Source organism: Agelaius phoeniceus, chromosome 7, assembly GCF_051311805.1.
Source record: "Agelaius phoeniceus isolate bAgePho1 chromosome 7, bAgePho1.hap1, whole genome shotgun sequence".
NCBI classification, from domain to species: Eukaryota; Metazoa; Chordata; class Aves; order Passeriformes; family Icteridae; genus Agelaius; species Agelaius phoeniceus.
Window position 1 is genome coordinate 34,469,822 of NC_135271.1, and position 15,707 is coordinate 34,485,528.

A 15,707-nucleotide genomic window follows, 5' to 3' on the forward strand; every position below is an offset into this window, starting at 1 on the left:
AGAAGGTATTTGGCAGAGAGAAGAGAGACTCTTTCCCTTCAAGGCCTTAGGGTATCAGCATGGTGGGGTATCCAGCCGAGCTGAAGTAGCAGTGTGCATTTCCTTTCCTCATCACTGTTTGTGCTACTCTTGATCTGGAAAGGTCTCTTTGTAAATCATTTGCCTTTCCTCCCCTCCTTCCCAGAGATCCTGTATTTAAACTCTTACATTTCCTATACTTGAAGCTACATGTTTTTTATTGTATGGAAGGCTTTGTCGTAAGTTTTATTGCTAAGGCTTATTTGTTGCCAAAAGTCTGTGTGCTACATTTTGAAGATCTCAAATAATGAGAGGGAAAGTCTTGCTCTCCGTTCCTTTTTCTCTGTGGCAGCTTACAGGGCTTCCACATTTCAGAACAGAGGTACAGTACTAGCAGTGAAAGCCTTTTGTGCCAGGACTGCTGCTGAAAAGTCCATCATCATACAAAGGCCTCAGCGTGAATGTACTTCTAAAATGTAAATTAGGATCAATTCTTTTTGAACATCTTCCAAATATTCAGAGTTATGACATTAAAAAAATACACAAGAACATGTCCCAATCCTCTATTCTTCTCAAATGAATTGCATATTACTTTGTTCCATGGGAAATTCTGAAGGTTTTTTCCTCCCATTTTATTTATCTCTTAAATAATTATATATTTGTTAATTCTCTTTGAAGTCTAGGATACTTACTCTGAATTATGCAGTTTCACAAATGCCATTAAATATTTTTAAAAGAGTGGCCCTTCCTGGAAGAGGGGACAGCTCTGACTACCACTGGTAACTGTTTCCCATCTAACACTTGAACTGAGATCGAGGTGATAATCTGAGGAGCAGAGGCTCACTGGTCTGGATGTAGCTGAAAGGTGAGCAGAAGAAAAACTTGACTTTTAAAGGTAACTTGTTACTGAATGGTATCCTAGCAGTGGATATAGGTTTTGGGAACATTGTTCATTTCTTTATCTCATGGGATTTTAAAAAAATATAGTTTAATTAGAAACAGAGCAGATCTAAATATATAGCTGCAAAGACAGATGCTCAATTCTTTAGAATGTTATAATGATATACTAATAGAAACTCCACTGAAAAGGGCATCCACTGCTATTTATATCACTACAACAAAATCAGTTAATTTTTTGCCATGAAAAAGGAATTAATTTGTTTCTCCCTATGAAGATTTTCAAGTCCTTGTGATAGAAAATATCTGAATGCCTTTAGGGCATCTTTGATTTGCTCATCATTTTCTGGTAGTTACTGTGCCTTGTTTTGTCCTTTCCGTAAGTGAGAGATGGGAAGGCAGCTTAAAGTGCAGAGGAAAGAGTAAATTTTCAGAATTGTGTGTTGTAGTCAGGAGGGAGTTCTGAGGACAATGCTTTCTTCTGCTCACTAGTGTTTTTTCCAAACTTTTGCTTTTTTCAAGGGGAGAGAATTTACAAGAAATTTAATTTCCCCTCAAGAATTTTGCTAGATTTGTATTTGGATCTGGGTCACTGGTGTTCTGCCTTCTTTGTGACTCAATACTTCTGTTCATGCTTGTGCCAAAGAGATTTGACAGCTCTTGAGTTCAACTTCTTCAGTGATGGAGGAAATGTGAGGGTGTTTCTCTCAAGCTGCTTTCCCCTAGTGGTAGAGGTCAGCATTTGGCTATGACAGTTCTCCTTTATTTTTTTGGCAGGCAGTTCTCTGACATTCCTGTTACTGAGATCATCCTCACTAGGCTTTCAGAAGAACATCTGACTGGGGTTCAAATTCTTCACCTTCTGCTGTTCTGATCATATAGTATGTTCTAGGAGAGGTTTTGCTCCTTGCCATTAATAATTAATTTGTTTCTAGATACCTTTTGTTAACACTAAGATCTGTTAATTTGTGGTTTCTCCCTTTCATTGTGATTTGGTTCCATGTTAAGGGTGGGGATTCTTTTAATCCCAAAGATAATTTAAGGGAATAAAAGTACCATTAAATTACTGCAGTCTGAGTCATACTTGGTCTGTGAGTTTATTTCCCTGGCCTTCCCACACAGCGTTTCCGATATGCAGTGAGCTGAGGGTGTGCAGGAAAGACTTTAGAGTGACCTAGATACTATTTAACTCTTTACTAGGGGATGGCTCTCTGACACTGGGTATAGCCTTTGCCTCTTTCCAGTCTCAGTCCTTTCCTATGTGATAATTGTATCCATTCTATTTCCTTGCCTCTTAGTGGGTTTTATATAAAGTATTTTAAAGTTTCTACTTGAATTGCTTTAAGCATCTTGTTTAATTAAATTGATTGGAAAAATTAGAAAACTATTTTAAAACCTGAAGTGCAGGCATGGAGATTCATCCTCAGAAGTTACAGCTTCTTTCCTGTAGTACTTTATCACTTCTAAGAGAAAAGCTTGTTCTGCTGCCCTCTTGCAGGCAAAGAAATAGTCATCTCAGGCTCTCTGAAACAAAAAGGTCTGTAAAGCCCAGAAACACTGTGATCATGTCATACAAGCTTCCTTGCTGGCATGTAATGCTGAGTATGTTCAAGAAAGGTGGTGATAATGGATTGACTTTACTGACTTTGGGCTTGCCTGTCAACTTTGCAGTCATGCAGGGTTTGATTGATTTTTCTTGACTCTGTGTAAGAATGTGGTTTTTTGACTAATGCCTTCTGTGGCTGCTGATGTTCTGGGTTTGTGAAACTCCCCCAGATGCTCCTTTTAAGAAACTTTTGACTGTATATCTTATTCTGCTTCATGTAGCTTCCACCCAGGATTGCAGTTGACACAGCAAACTGGAAGATCTTAATTTTCTCTGAGCCCAGCTGACTCCCCCCTTTGCACAAATACTTTTGGGTTGGGTTTTCCCTGCTAGGCCAGGATTAACCTCTATCATCTGTGTTCTTCACTGTGAAGCCCAGTGATCCGACTGCTTCCTTGGGCACGCTGCCAAAAGTGCAGTCTGGGACACTGGGCTTACCCTTCCATGATGGTATTTACATGGTCATTTTGCAAAAGTCACTGGAGATGAGGGGCTGGGGATCACATGTGGTTCAGGGCTCTGTGTGTCCTGCAGGGCAGTCTGGAGGTGCCCAGGGCGTGGGCCTGCAGCCCTGGCTGCTGCTCAGGGCCCAGTGGGCTGATGGTGCAGTGCTTCCAGAGGGCTTCCATTGTCCTGGGCTGCTGCAGTGATGGGATCTGAACAGATTAATGATGTTTTAAAGAAAAGGGTACATTTAAGCTACCAAAAGCAGATTTCTATGTAAGTATCTATTACATACTCTTTGCAAAACTGCAGAAATCAAACTCTGCCTCCTGCTTTCCTCAGTCAATATTCAAAAGATCATCTAAGCAGTGTGAAACTGAGGAAGTGTCACTGAATATGACCCTGACGCATCAGCTACAGAGGTTGCACTTTAGATTTTGTGTTACAGCTTGTGATTGCTCATCTATCTAAAATTTGGCAACAGATGGATAGTATTTTTTTAATGCATAACACTCCTCTATCCCTGTCTCAGCACTTAATACTACTGCAGGCATCTTTTCAACAGAGCCGTGCAGTTACAATCAATAATATGTGAGCTGATGTTTCTGCTCAATAACATACAGCCACTTAAATGCCCTTCTGAAGTATATTGACCCCTGGAGAGAACTACTTTAGTGCAACCATCTTCCCTATTGAAATGGAGTTATTTGCTATTCAGCACAGCTGGGACTTGAGACTGCAGAAGCAGATTCAAATAGAGATAAAGTCTACATGCCATGCTATTAAGGGGACAAAGCATCTGGAAGGCTTAGCAGTGATTTTGAGTAATTTGTCCATTTAGCTCTGTTCTAATAAGATTGACATTAAGTTACCAGAAATTAAAGGAGTTTGTACTTTATTTATTGTAGTGTCTTCATTACAAGGTGCAAATCCCAGTATAGAATAGCTATTGAAGGTAGGATGTAACTATGAGTATTTCATAGAAGAACCACTTTAAAATGCTGTTCAGAGAAACTGGAAGTTATTTGAACATATAGAGACTTTCCCTCTCCAGCCTTCCAGACAGAAGAGAGGCAGCCAACACTTTCTGAGATGGGATGTTAAATTAGTGCAAGCTAGAGGTAAGGACAAACAGTTATCTTTATGTGTAGTGTACTTTAACCCAGCAGACTAAGTGTTGGAAATCCTCTTGTCTTTTCAGTTGTCTTAATGTTACAAAGCCAGAGGGCAAAACATACAAAATACCTTGATGTAGTTAAAAAAAGTTATCAATGCTAGGCATTATACTAGCAACAAAACATCTTCAGTGCAAGAAAAAACATTATGTATGCATGTACATATAGATATATGTACTTTTTATATATGTAATTTTCACAAAATGTGAAACAGTTTTTTGTAGTTCGGAGTTGGCAGATGGATCAGGGCTTGGGAAATGGGATGTGGTTGGAAGTGCCCTTTTTTGGCAGTCCTCAATCTCATGGTTTTCTAGACTGATGGCTTCCTTGAGGCACTGTCTGTTTAAACTGAATGTATAAGACTTGGTTAGCAACCTTCACCAGAAATGAAATTGATATGCAAGAATAAATTAAAGAGTAATCTTCTGCAAGTATGTAGGCTTGTGGTATTAATAGGTGTCTGCCTATCTATCCGGAGAGGAGGTAATCTCACACTAGCTAAGCCTGTAGCCAAATGATAAAATCATTTTGATTTACACTGTTCTGACTAAGCAAGAGAAAAAAGTATTGGGAAGTGTAGATAAATGATTTTATTTTCCCTTTGCCTTTTCCTTAATTCCCTCCCACAAGAAAAAGAAATATGCTTAGGAATAGCCAAAATAATGGACAATGCATCATGTGCTGACAATGACTGAATTTGGCTTCCTTGGATGGAGGAGGAGGAATTCGAAAATAAAATGTCTTCAGGTAGAGAGGCTCATTTATGCTCCCAAGCTGATCTCTACTGTTTAACAGAGGGAAGAGGAAAGAGTTATGAATAACAAGAACTGCTCTCTTATGTCTTCATGCTTTTATTCTTTCAAGCTGTTAGTGTAGGCTCTGCAAAATCAGTGAGGCTGAAATTTGCCAAGATTTATGGTTGAGCATGGAAGTAGTGCTGTACTTTCAGATTAAAACAGCAAGCAGTGGTAAATCAATACATGCACATCTGCAGACCTGCCATGAGCTTGGCTTATAACTACATATTAACATTCATCTGGGTTAATTTCTCATCCTCCCAAATCATTGTCCTGAGTAGTGATCATTTCTCAGTATAAAGAAAAGGATGAAAAAAATCACTAGACTGTAGAAACAACATTTCAGCTTTGTAATTTGAACCTTTTTGTTACTTTCTTGCTATGCTTGCAAATGAATTATTATTAAAAAAAAAAAAAACCTGTATCTTTTGTGCCCATGTGAAACCCTATGCTTTCATGTCTTTTGTATTCTTTCTGGGAGCCACAGAAACTATGATAATTTATTTGCAAATAATATTGTTTCAAGCTTTCAGTTGGGTGAAAAATGCAGATTTTTTTTTCAGTACATAATTTGTGTCCATTCTGTAGCACTAGGGTAAGAAAACAACAGGGTTGAGACCATTTGCTCTCTTAAAAGAACATGGTTTTGTTCTTCCATCTTGTAACAGTAGGAAATTGTAACCTCTTCCCATATACTGGAATAGCCTTGTCAGTAGTTGCACATCAAATTGCTGCAGAAAATGTAGATGATCCCGTGTTTTCTTAAGTAAGAGTGATGGTAGTACTAAAAAGTGAATTAGCCAAAAATTCCAAGTATCTTTTAATTGAATAATTTTTTTTTTTCTTTTTGTAAAGTCAGGGTTCTCCAGAACTGCTGAACTGGATGCTGGACAGTAGAGATTAGGAAGTGCAGCCTGCTTTGTGAGGCAGACACTGAGAAGCAGACTCCTTGATTTTTCTGATGTTGTAGCATTTACTGGCAACTTCTTGTTTGAATCATCTTAATGCATTTTAGTTGATTTATTATAATTTATGATAATTCTGAGATTTATTGTTTGACTATCTGAATAACTGCAAACTGTTTTCATGCAAAGGATCCTCAGTTCTCTCTTTTATGGTGAAACTTTCTGTAATGCTTTCAGTGGAAGAGCATTTCACATAAATTACAATATTCTATATTAGAAGCAGAATAGTAGCAAATTAGTTTCTAAACCATTCTATCTGATTTGCACACATCTCTACATATTCAAAAATTTTTCTGTAAGGAACAATACCACATAATTTATAAGGAAAACCAGAGTGGTCTTTCGCTCTCATTGGTTAACAAACTCAATAGATCTTTGGCAGGAAACAGCACTTTTAATGTCAACCAGCAATTGTGTCCCTGCAAACAGATGTTTGAAAACCATAACTCTGCACAGTTTACACATTTAAAAATACTTCATATGTGTGTTTTTAAACGGGTAAATTGAAAAATCTTCTATAAGTGTAGGCAAAAATTAGTTAGGAAAAATCACTTCAGTTTTGCTGTGCTATTGATTTCATCAACTGTGAAGATTATGATAAACAATTTCCTTTTCTGAAAGAATAGACATTTGTTTTAATGCATTACTTTGATTTTTATTTTCTTTTTCTTCCATTTACGAGTAAGCAAGCTATGATTACTTAGACAATACTTGCACTTCAAAGTGTGTCAAAGAGGCAAATCTGTTTGTGTTTCTGTTAAGTTATTTATCCTGCTTAACCTATAAACTGTAAAGTAACAAGGCTACTGAACTGACAGATAGCCTAGCAGATGGTTCAGAGATTATGCAAAATCACCTCAGCTTGTCAGAAGTCAGGTTGGGTTACTGCAGGGGCAGAGGCAGCAAGAAGGACAGAACAGGATCATTTTTCACAATTTGTTGCTTGAAATTCCATTTTTCTTCACAGCATGTGACGTCCTGTGTCTACAGTTAAAGTAGCTATGCAATCAACAAATTTAGGACCAGCATGTTTGTAGTCTGGCTTTTATAAGAGTCATTAGGTTGATGAGAATCTTTAGGAGTCTGTGAAATATGAAAGCTGATCTCCAGTGCAGAGCAAGAGGTCAACTCTGCCACTTTAGCTGCTATTGCCCTCTCCTTTTTCAGCGTCTGGAGCCGTTGTCTCTCCCTACCATAACACTGAGCAGCATTCTCTTGTTAGCCTATGGAAGATTAAATGGAAATTAGGTGCCATATGTTTAGTAGTAAAAATCATGTTGCAGCTGAGCAAGGATAGGCCAAAACTGAGGGCTTTGACAAAAATCTCTCCCTGAAGAGAGGGTGATTATTAATCATAGCTCTGCCAAGTATCTGAATTCACATCCTCAGTGGAGCGGCTGGGGCTGCAGACACTGATAAACTTGTCAGAGCCTAGAAAAGAATTTGCAGGTTCATCCTTCAGAATTTGCCTTTTTCTTTCTTTTAAAGTAAAAAAAAAAAAAAAAAAAAAAAAAAAAAAAAAAAAAGCCCCCAAAACCCTAATGTAAATTGATTGTGTTTTTTCTCAGAGTAGCATTTTTCTTTATGCCTGACAGGGCATAATATGAGAGCCTTCCCCTCCAACTCCAAAAGCTTTTTGCTGGGAGTGGGTGTGCATATGTGTGTGTGCATACTTAACGGATTATTTTTAATTTTTTTTCCCCCCATGACTGTGTCATCATATTACTGAAGTATAACTTTTTTTAAGTACTGCTTTTTCACATATTGCAACATTCTTAACCTTATAAAGTAAAATTAAATAAACATGCCCTTACATATTTGTTGGTTTAAAATTGACAGAGTACACACCTCTGCAAGCAGCTGTTGAAAGTCTGTTCATTAAGAAACTAAAAAGCCACATTGGGAAAGCTGCTTTAGTGTCAGCTGTAATATTTCTGAAATGTTTAAAACACCCAGAGATATTAAAATGCAAAGTCTTCCTCGGCTGTGCAGGATGATGTGCAGTGGGTCTTGCTTAAAGATGTTGTGCAGTGGTTCTTGCTTTTAAAATAATCAGTTTGTTGTACAACAAGGATCATATTAATTGAAAAACCTACATCCCAAAAATAGCTGTAGGATGCTAATGGGACTCCTTCCTGTTGAATTTCAGTCAGCTTCTAAGGAATGGATAGAGGTTATTCACATCTCTACAAAGCAAGAGCAGAAGGAAGCAAACATTTCCTGATTCTAAAAACATGTCTTCCCTATCCCCACAGCTTATCTTTGTCTGAACCAGGAAATAACTACTCTTGGGAAAAACAAATTGGGTAGCTGAAAAATAATAATTTCCAAAATCTATTTTTGTGTGTCACTGTCCATTAAGATTTTGAATTCCTGATTATTTTTAGTTCTAAGAAGCATTTACATTTGTGTAGAGCCTGTACACTACAAGCCAAATACCTATTCATAAAATACTGCTTTTTATCTGTTGAAATTAACATTGTCCAAGAAACTCACAAGGCATTTGTTCACACTTTGCTAATTTGTGTTTGTCCATTGTGCAAAGCATCTGGTCCTGTGAGGACAGACAATGGTAAGAGATGAGAAAATATCTGGACTTGCATCTGGTTTTACTGCTTTTGATTACTTCTCAGGGAAATCTGGAATTGTGACCTAGTGAGACTGAAGAACAGATTATTTGTACCAAAATAAAAGTGGTTTGCACTGTGGAGGTGTTGGTAGTTACATTGGTAATGATGATGACATACACTGATTCTTATTAAAAACAGGAATTAAATTAAAAAGAAGAGTTAAAAACAGACATCTTGTGAAGAAAGCTTTGCTGATCTTAAGGAAGAGTTTACAGCAGTATATAAGAATATTGATTTGTCAGTAAAGGCAAAGTTCCTAGGAGCCTAGGGTGTTTTGGCTTTTTTAGTTGGGGGATCTTTTTTCGGGTGGTTTTTTTTTTTTAGTACCCAGATCTCAAAAGTAATCTTTACATTAATAGACTAAATGTAATTTTTGTAATTTTGTAAAGACAAAACTGTAGTTGGCTTTTATAATAATAAATTCTCATTTATTTGGAGGTATTATTTATCTCCCAAATAAAATAATAACAAATGGGAATGAGAACTATTTGGATATTTGGGTATTTTGAAAATACCATCTTTCTTCTGAAGTACAGAGAGTCAAAGGGACAATTATTAAGAAAGGAAGGAACTAGCTTCATATCAAAACCACATGATCATTTAACACCATGTCATCAAAAGAACACTTTAATTTAGGCACTCAAGTAAGTTCTGTTTTGCATACCAGAAAAATATGGTCTAATGTGGGAAACAAGGCACATCTGGTGGCATTGGTTAACCCAGTGGTTGAATATCTGAAACTAGGAAAGAAGACTACTAAATTGAATAAATTAGCCAAATCTAACAATTTTGAGACAGACCTCATACTAGAATAAAGCTAGAATATCCATACACATTAACTTGGAAAGTAAAAATATGAAAGTATAACTGCAACTTTTCATGTAATGTTTTATTATGCATTTAAAATGATTGGTCCAGCTTTTGGTGGTAGATGCTTTATTATGTTCTGGTAGAAAACCTTTAGGCGCCTGATGGCCTTGAAGGCACTGAGTATTCCAAAGAGTTTCTCAAGGAACAGTGTGTCTTCCAACAACAGAAAACAAAATACGGACAAAATGTTCTCAGCAATGTTTCCTTCTGAGCGACAGCATAGATGTGGTGAAGAAGAATTTTAAAATGGAAACCATATGGTTTGATTCTGTTCTTAAAACTCAGTCTTCTGCTGGATTGAATAAATTTCTTTATCAAGTTTTTGTAAGAAACATTTACCCACAACTAAAGAGTGGGATCAGAGTTGTCTGTCACAAAGACTAGCAGTGTTGTGTTGACAACTATTTTCCAAAATTCCCCATACTGAAAAATTGAAAATTTGATACATAGAGAAACAAAAACTCCCTTTATTTGTCTAAGCTTAAAAGGGACCAAGAGCTTAAGATTCAGTACACCACTTTCCCAAAAGGCAGCAGAGAGGCAGAGGTATGGGAGCCAGATAAAACTTTTTATGCTTGGGTTTTGGATCCAGAAGAAAAGATTGATGGTGCTGATCGTGTTCCTTTGGCTGTGCTGTTGGCTTAGAAATGCCCTGAGCATGGCAAGACCAGTGAGGAACAGGAGCAAACTGTACCAAGTCAGCTCTTGCTGACAACTCCCTTGGCTCTTTTTCTCAGACCCAGGGAATTTTTTTTGCTCCTCCTGCACCAGGTGTTACAGAGGAACTGGAACTCCAGCAGAGATTAGGCCTTCCCATGAGCTGTTAGGGTTTTTCCTTGTCATGTCTCAACTGAGATGAATGTAATGGCTTCCACCCACTCTACAAGCAGGATAGATGGTGGTATGGGTCTGGCTAGTAAGACCATCAGTTGCATATAAATCTTTTGAGTCACAGTGTTCAAAACAGAATACTCTGTGTTTGGAGAGGTGAGGATCTTAAAATTTGCACATCACTGATTTGCCGAAGTCCATGTTTGTTGTGTGCATTGATTTGAGGTCGTACTGAAAGACAACATGATTTCATTTCAAACAAGAATTTGCTGCATTTAGAGTACATGCAAGGTACCCACTGGCCATGCTGTGTGGTGAATAAGGCCATCTTGAATAAGAAATATTTTTTTGGTTTTTGCTGTTGTCTCTTATATTTTTAAAGCTGATTTACAGACTAAGCAGGCCCACCTGCTTATTCTTTTTAGCGTTACAATTAATGTATAGAAATTGCTTATGAAGTATTTGCTTTATGCATTTTCATCTAGTTACTTGCCCTAGTCAAAATTACAATTTATTTTGGTGTGGGTGTATTAGGCAGCTGCATTTGATTTTAGGATTAATTGGTCTGCTCTCCTATGTGACACCCCTTCCCAGATCTGCCTTTTTGTTGTGCTCTCTCCAGTCTATGAGTCACCTGGTGAGAATATTGGCCCCCTGTCAGAATATTTTATCTTCAGTCAGGTTCTCTTTTCTTTCACAATTCTACCTTAAAGTTAATTCATGTACTTGGAGCCACTTACAAGTTATGAAATCCGTGTCTGGTTTTACCACACAATTCTGGATCTTAAAACTAAGAGCATTCCATGAAGGGCAGTGATAAGATTCTAAGATGTAAAAATTAATCTATAACAAACACAGAAAATATGCAGCATTTCTGTATATTAGAGGAGTTTTGACAGCACTACAGTAATGCAAACTGTAACAGCAGGATCTCTAGGAATGTTCTTTTAAAGGTGGACTGGACTTAGACAAAGGGAGATCCACTGTTCATCTTCAACACAAAGTTCTGGACATTTCAGGATGGAGGACCTAAGCAGCATTTAAAGGCAAGGGCTTTCCATGGTAGCAGAGATCCTTCTGGCATATTTTTGTCCAAGTCAACATCTTGTGGTAGAGAAATCCTTCACAGCAAAAGCTGGAAGACAGGTTGAGAGTACTGCAAAGGGAAGCACTGTAAGCATGGTGGTATGAGGTATATTACGTTATGTTGTGGATGCAGATTTAAACAATTCATTCCAGACAAATCTTATCAAGCCTCTCACTGCCTGTTCTTACTGTACCTCCCCTAATGCACACACAGATAAGTTCTTTCAACACTCAAAACAGCACTTGGGGCAGAGACTTCAAACTACTTCATTCCCCATTCTTTGTCATGCTCACGATGGTGTCTTTTCACGCTCACATTTCTACATCTGTTCATCATACTGCCAGATGTACAAAGGGAGAAAAATAAATAGTGGTTCAGGTTGATTCATGTACTTGGTTTTCTAAAGACCCTTTTCTTTCAGCATTGTGGAGGTTGCCAAAATTAGGCTTCAGAGATGTTTTAAATGTCAAATGTATCCCTAGCTATTTGCAGTGAATCTGTCAGGATGATTGTTTGCACTGTTTTTGACCATGTTGCTGAACAATATGATTAAAAAAAATATGTGGTGGTGCTTCACTTCAAGTCTCCCAATTCTAAAGCATGTAAGACAAAGGTATAGTGCAGTGTTTGACATTCTTATCGCCTGGCAGTAGATTTTGGGGCAGCATGAGCCAGGTGAGGGCTATTTTTTCATTTCTGTGCTGTGAGGATGTAATAAGCAGTAGTAAACATTATCCTGGTGAGTTGCTGTACTGCATTTCTTCCTAGCTTGGCTTTGAACATGTTTCTTCTTTATCTTCTGTCCAGCCAGACATTTGTATTGGTGTTCTGTACCTCTTGTACACTGGGTCACAGGCAGTTGCTGAGCACACCCCTGTTAATCCCATACCCAGTGCACCCTGGCAATTATTTACCTGCCTCTTACCCAAGCTCTCTCTTTCTCAATGTGTGAGCTGATATTGGTACAAGTGCTATATAGAAAAGAGACACAAAGCTGAAAACATCTTTCCATCTCCAAACATAATTCAGACTGAAGAATGTGTTAAAAGCACTCAAAAGAAAAAAAAAACCTGAGCTCTCTATTGCTGTTGAACATGAGTTTCATATTATTTTGGGGAGAAAAATAACTGGCTTAATAAGAAATACCTAGTTGCTTGTCACCAGCCAGATTAGCAGTTATTTCTAAAGACTAGTACTTAATTTAAAGGAAAGCATGTTTTAAAAAACTGTTTCAGCTGAAAGGGAATGAGCAAACACCAACTGCTGTAGAAGTGATTCTGCCAGCCATGGAACAGTGCTTTGCTGTAGGTACAAAATCTCACCAAGCATGTGGAGCAGGAGAGAACCCTCAGCAAGTGCCTTAGACAACTAGATGTATATAGGCTTTGAGAGGAGTTAGGATCTTCAGCAAGACCTAACATCATAGATGTCTTTGGGATACAAATTCTCTCTTGCTTGCTATAATCCTTTCTGTAAGCAGGCAATACATAGCAGTTTGTGTCATGACTGGTGTGTTTTATAGCTCATTGATTTCTGCAGGGTCATGACTGCAGTTGCACCCAATAAAGGACCAGTTGAAGACAGGAGCTCGTGTTCAAAGCAGAGTATAACGACTGTAGAATTCAAGGGGAAGAGAAGTTTTCACAATGGTCATAATTTGAAGGAAGCACTTGGGAGAAACTGCAAGGAGTAATTCAGATCATATCAGATCACATGCTGGGAACAAGGAGGGGGTGCATCCTGCTGGCCAGGCTCAGAGTGGGTAAACTGCTTTTCTGTGCCTCATGGCATGAGTGGAGAACAACTCATACATGGGAGGGAAAATCATAGGAGAAATCCTGGCGATAGCTGCTATTGTTATACAGGTTCCCAGTTTGTTCCTAGACTCACACTGCTGAAATTTCTTGGCAGCCTTCCATGGTGGCTGGTTCTTTGCAGGAGCCGTGCTATCTAGGACAGTGCAATAAATCACTAAGCCATCTTTGCACAGTGGAAGGTAGTCCACAAAGTTTCTGTAAAGAACAGCTGTGCAGAGACCTGTTCATGGGCTGCTGAGCATCAGCAGTGTGGGCTGGAGCAGTCCAAGGCAGCCCCCAGCCAGCTGGCCAGGTCATTGTGCTCACAGAAATACCCAGGGCTGGGGTTCTTCACCACCACCACTTTCTGCACTTCCAAGAACTGACACAGTGGCAGAGACAAGATCATCCTCCAGGGATTTTTTTCCCACAAAAGGCTATGTAGCTGTTCACTTTAAGAAGCTTTAGGGAGCCTGATAGGATATGGAGAATGCTAAATGTTGAATGTCATGCTGGTTACCAAGCACACTGAGCAGTTTACCTCTCTCGTTTATAACACATGCTTTTACTCTGCACTCAGAAAAATTCTGAAGAAAATGAGAAGTTTTGATTTAGGGACTATAAAGCTTTCTGAATGGAATGACATATTTGGAAAATAAGTGGTACAAATAACGAAGTACCTGCTCCAACTATTATGCACAATTTCTATTGCTTTATTACAGCTTCTAAAATGGTAAATTCAGGTATGCACTGATTTTCATTGATATTTGTATGTTTTTAGGCTATAGAGGGATAGTTCTATTTTATATCAGTGTAGATGCTCACAATTTCAGATAAAAGAAGGAATCACTCACTTCATGGCTTGTGTCCCGGGTTTAGTCCCTTGCAATTATTTGAAGCCACCTAATATCTATTGCATAAACAGCAGGGTGTTGAAACTGGTCACAAAGAGTGCTAGCTATACTGAAAGGTGTATTTCAATGCTCTTTGTGGGGAAAGTACTTTATAAATAGGCTTTGCCTTTGAATAACTGTGACTTTGCAAGTGAACAGTGAATTGAATACTCTTAACAAACAAAGCTCAATTTATTAGGCTTCTAGTATAATCTGAAGAATTTTTAAGACTAATACGGCTACTGCAGAAATGGAGTTAGTTATCTTTTGACATAGTATGTTTTGAAATTATACTCACACTATTGAAGTTCTGTTTAGCAGGTAAGATGACAAAAGTTCATTTATCCCCAAATCCCCCTCTCGTATACTGATAACACATCTTATAATTCTGGGTTCTTGTACAATGACAGAGAGCCTCTTAGCACACGGTGCATAGGTATACCTGTTCGTGTAGTAAGTTACATTATAGTCTCAAGTCAAAGCAAACTCCTTTTGCATCATTTTTCTCTTCCATGCTCAGGGCACCCTAACAAGCGTCACTGACAAGCAAACAGGAGGACGTGGGAAGGAGCTTGGGAAACCTGTGCCCTGTATGCAGACCAAGAGAATTGCTGTTTTTATATTGAAACTGGGATTTTTATTTGGAGGGAAATTGCAAACAGGAACAATTCTACTCTAGAATAGATCAAAATACCAAATTCTGATAAACTTGGCAGATAGACTTGCTTCCAAAACAGTCATTGTTCTTATAGGTGAGATTGCTGTCCACTTGTTTTCCAAGCTTAGTTTCTGAGATCTCTGTGTACTCACCTTTGGGCTGCATAGCAGACTGGGCTTACCAGGTGCTGAGAAACTGGCAATGAGAAAAAGAAAATTGAAACTTTCCTGAGGGATGTTTTTATTTTAGTTGAAATTGCTTATATTTACAGAAATGTACAGATTTTTTTGCCAACTTTGCTGAACAGCTTTCTTTAGTCTTCTACTTGTCACATTCCAGAACAGAATAATATTAAATCGTGTGTAATATTTTTGTGTTTGTCAGTTGGGGTTTTGCTGGGTTTTTCTCTATTTTTTTTTTTCTTTTTCTATACTGTGCTAGCCAGCAAACCTGCCACTGACAAGGCAACTGGTCTGCTCTAACTGGTCTATGTACTGAGAGTCCCACCTTATATCTATAACATAGTGTCTTATAAATACCAGGATTTTAAATGCCTGGAATTCTTTTCTATAAAGCACTCTTTTCTGGCTTATTCTGTGGTGCCACTGAGAATATAGAACAAGATTGTGCTTGAAATTGTTGATGTTTTTTGTCAGTTCCATCTATATATGAGTTTGCATTCCATAATTATAGTCTATATAAATTGTTTCATTTTGCACAGAGTAAAGGGTACTAGGTGCTAAAATAAAGTGATTTGTGTGTTTGTTATAATAGGATGTTCTTTTCTCATTTTACTTACACATGTATAATACTTTTTAGGTATGGGAAAATTGTATCCACGAAGGCTATTTTGGACAAGACTACAAACAAATGCAAAGGTATGTATATTTTCCTTTATACTGTGTTCCCCTGAAAGTCATAACTGATTCTATAAAGTGCATTAATGTTGTATTTTAAGTTCATTTTACCTTTGTTGGTTTGGTTTGGGGTTTTTTTCCCATTCTTGCTCCTAAATGAGTTTCATTCTTGCTGGTGGTTGG

General features: G+C 38.0%; 1 protein-coding gene across 3 annotated transcripts in view; it reads left to right on the forward strand.

Moving 5' to 3' along the window:
• Positions 1 to 15,707, forward strand: part of RBMS1 (RNA binding motif single stranded interacting protein 1) — a 143,295-nt gene that overhangs the window by 87,213 nt on the left and 40,375 nt on the right. For all 3 annotated transcript variants that reach the window (XM_077181514.1, XM_077181515.1, XM_054636604.2), the window contains exon 3: positions 15,487 to 15,545. In XM_077181514.1, coding sequence (XP_077037629.1) covers positions 15,487 to 15,545 — 59 coding nt within the window. The remainder of the gene's footprint in view (positions 1 to 15,486; positions 15,546 to 15,707) is intronic.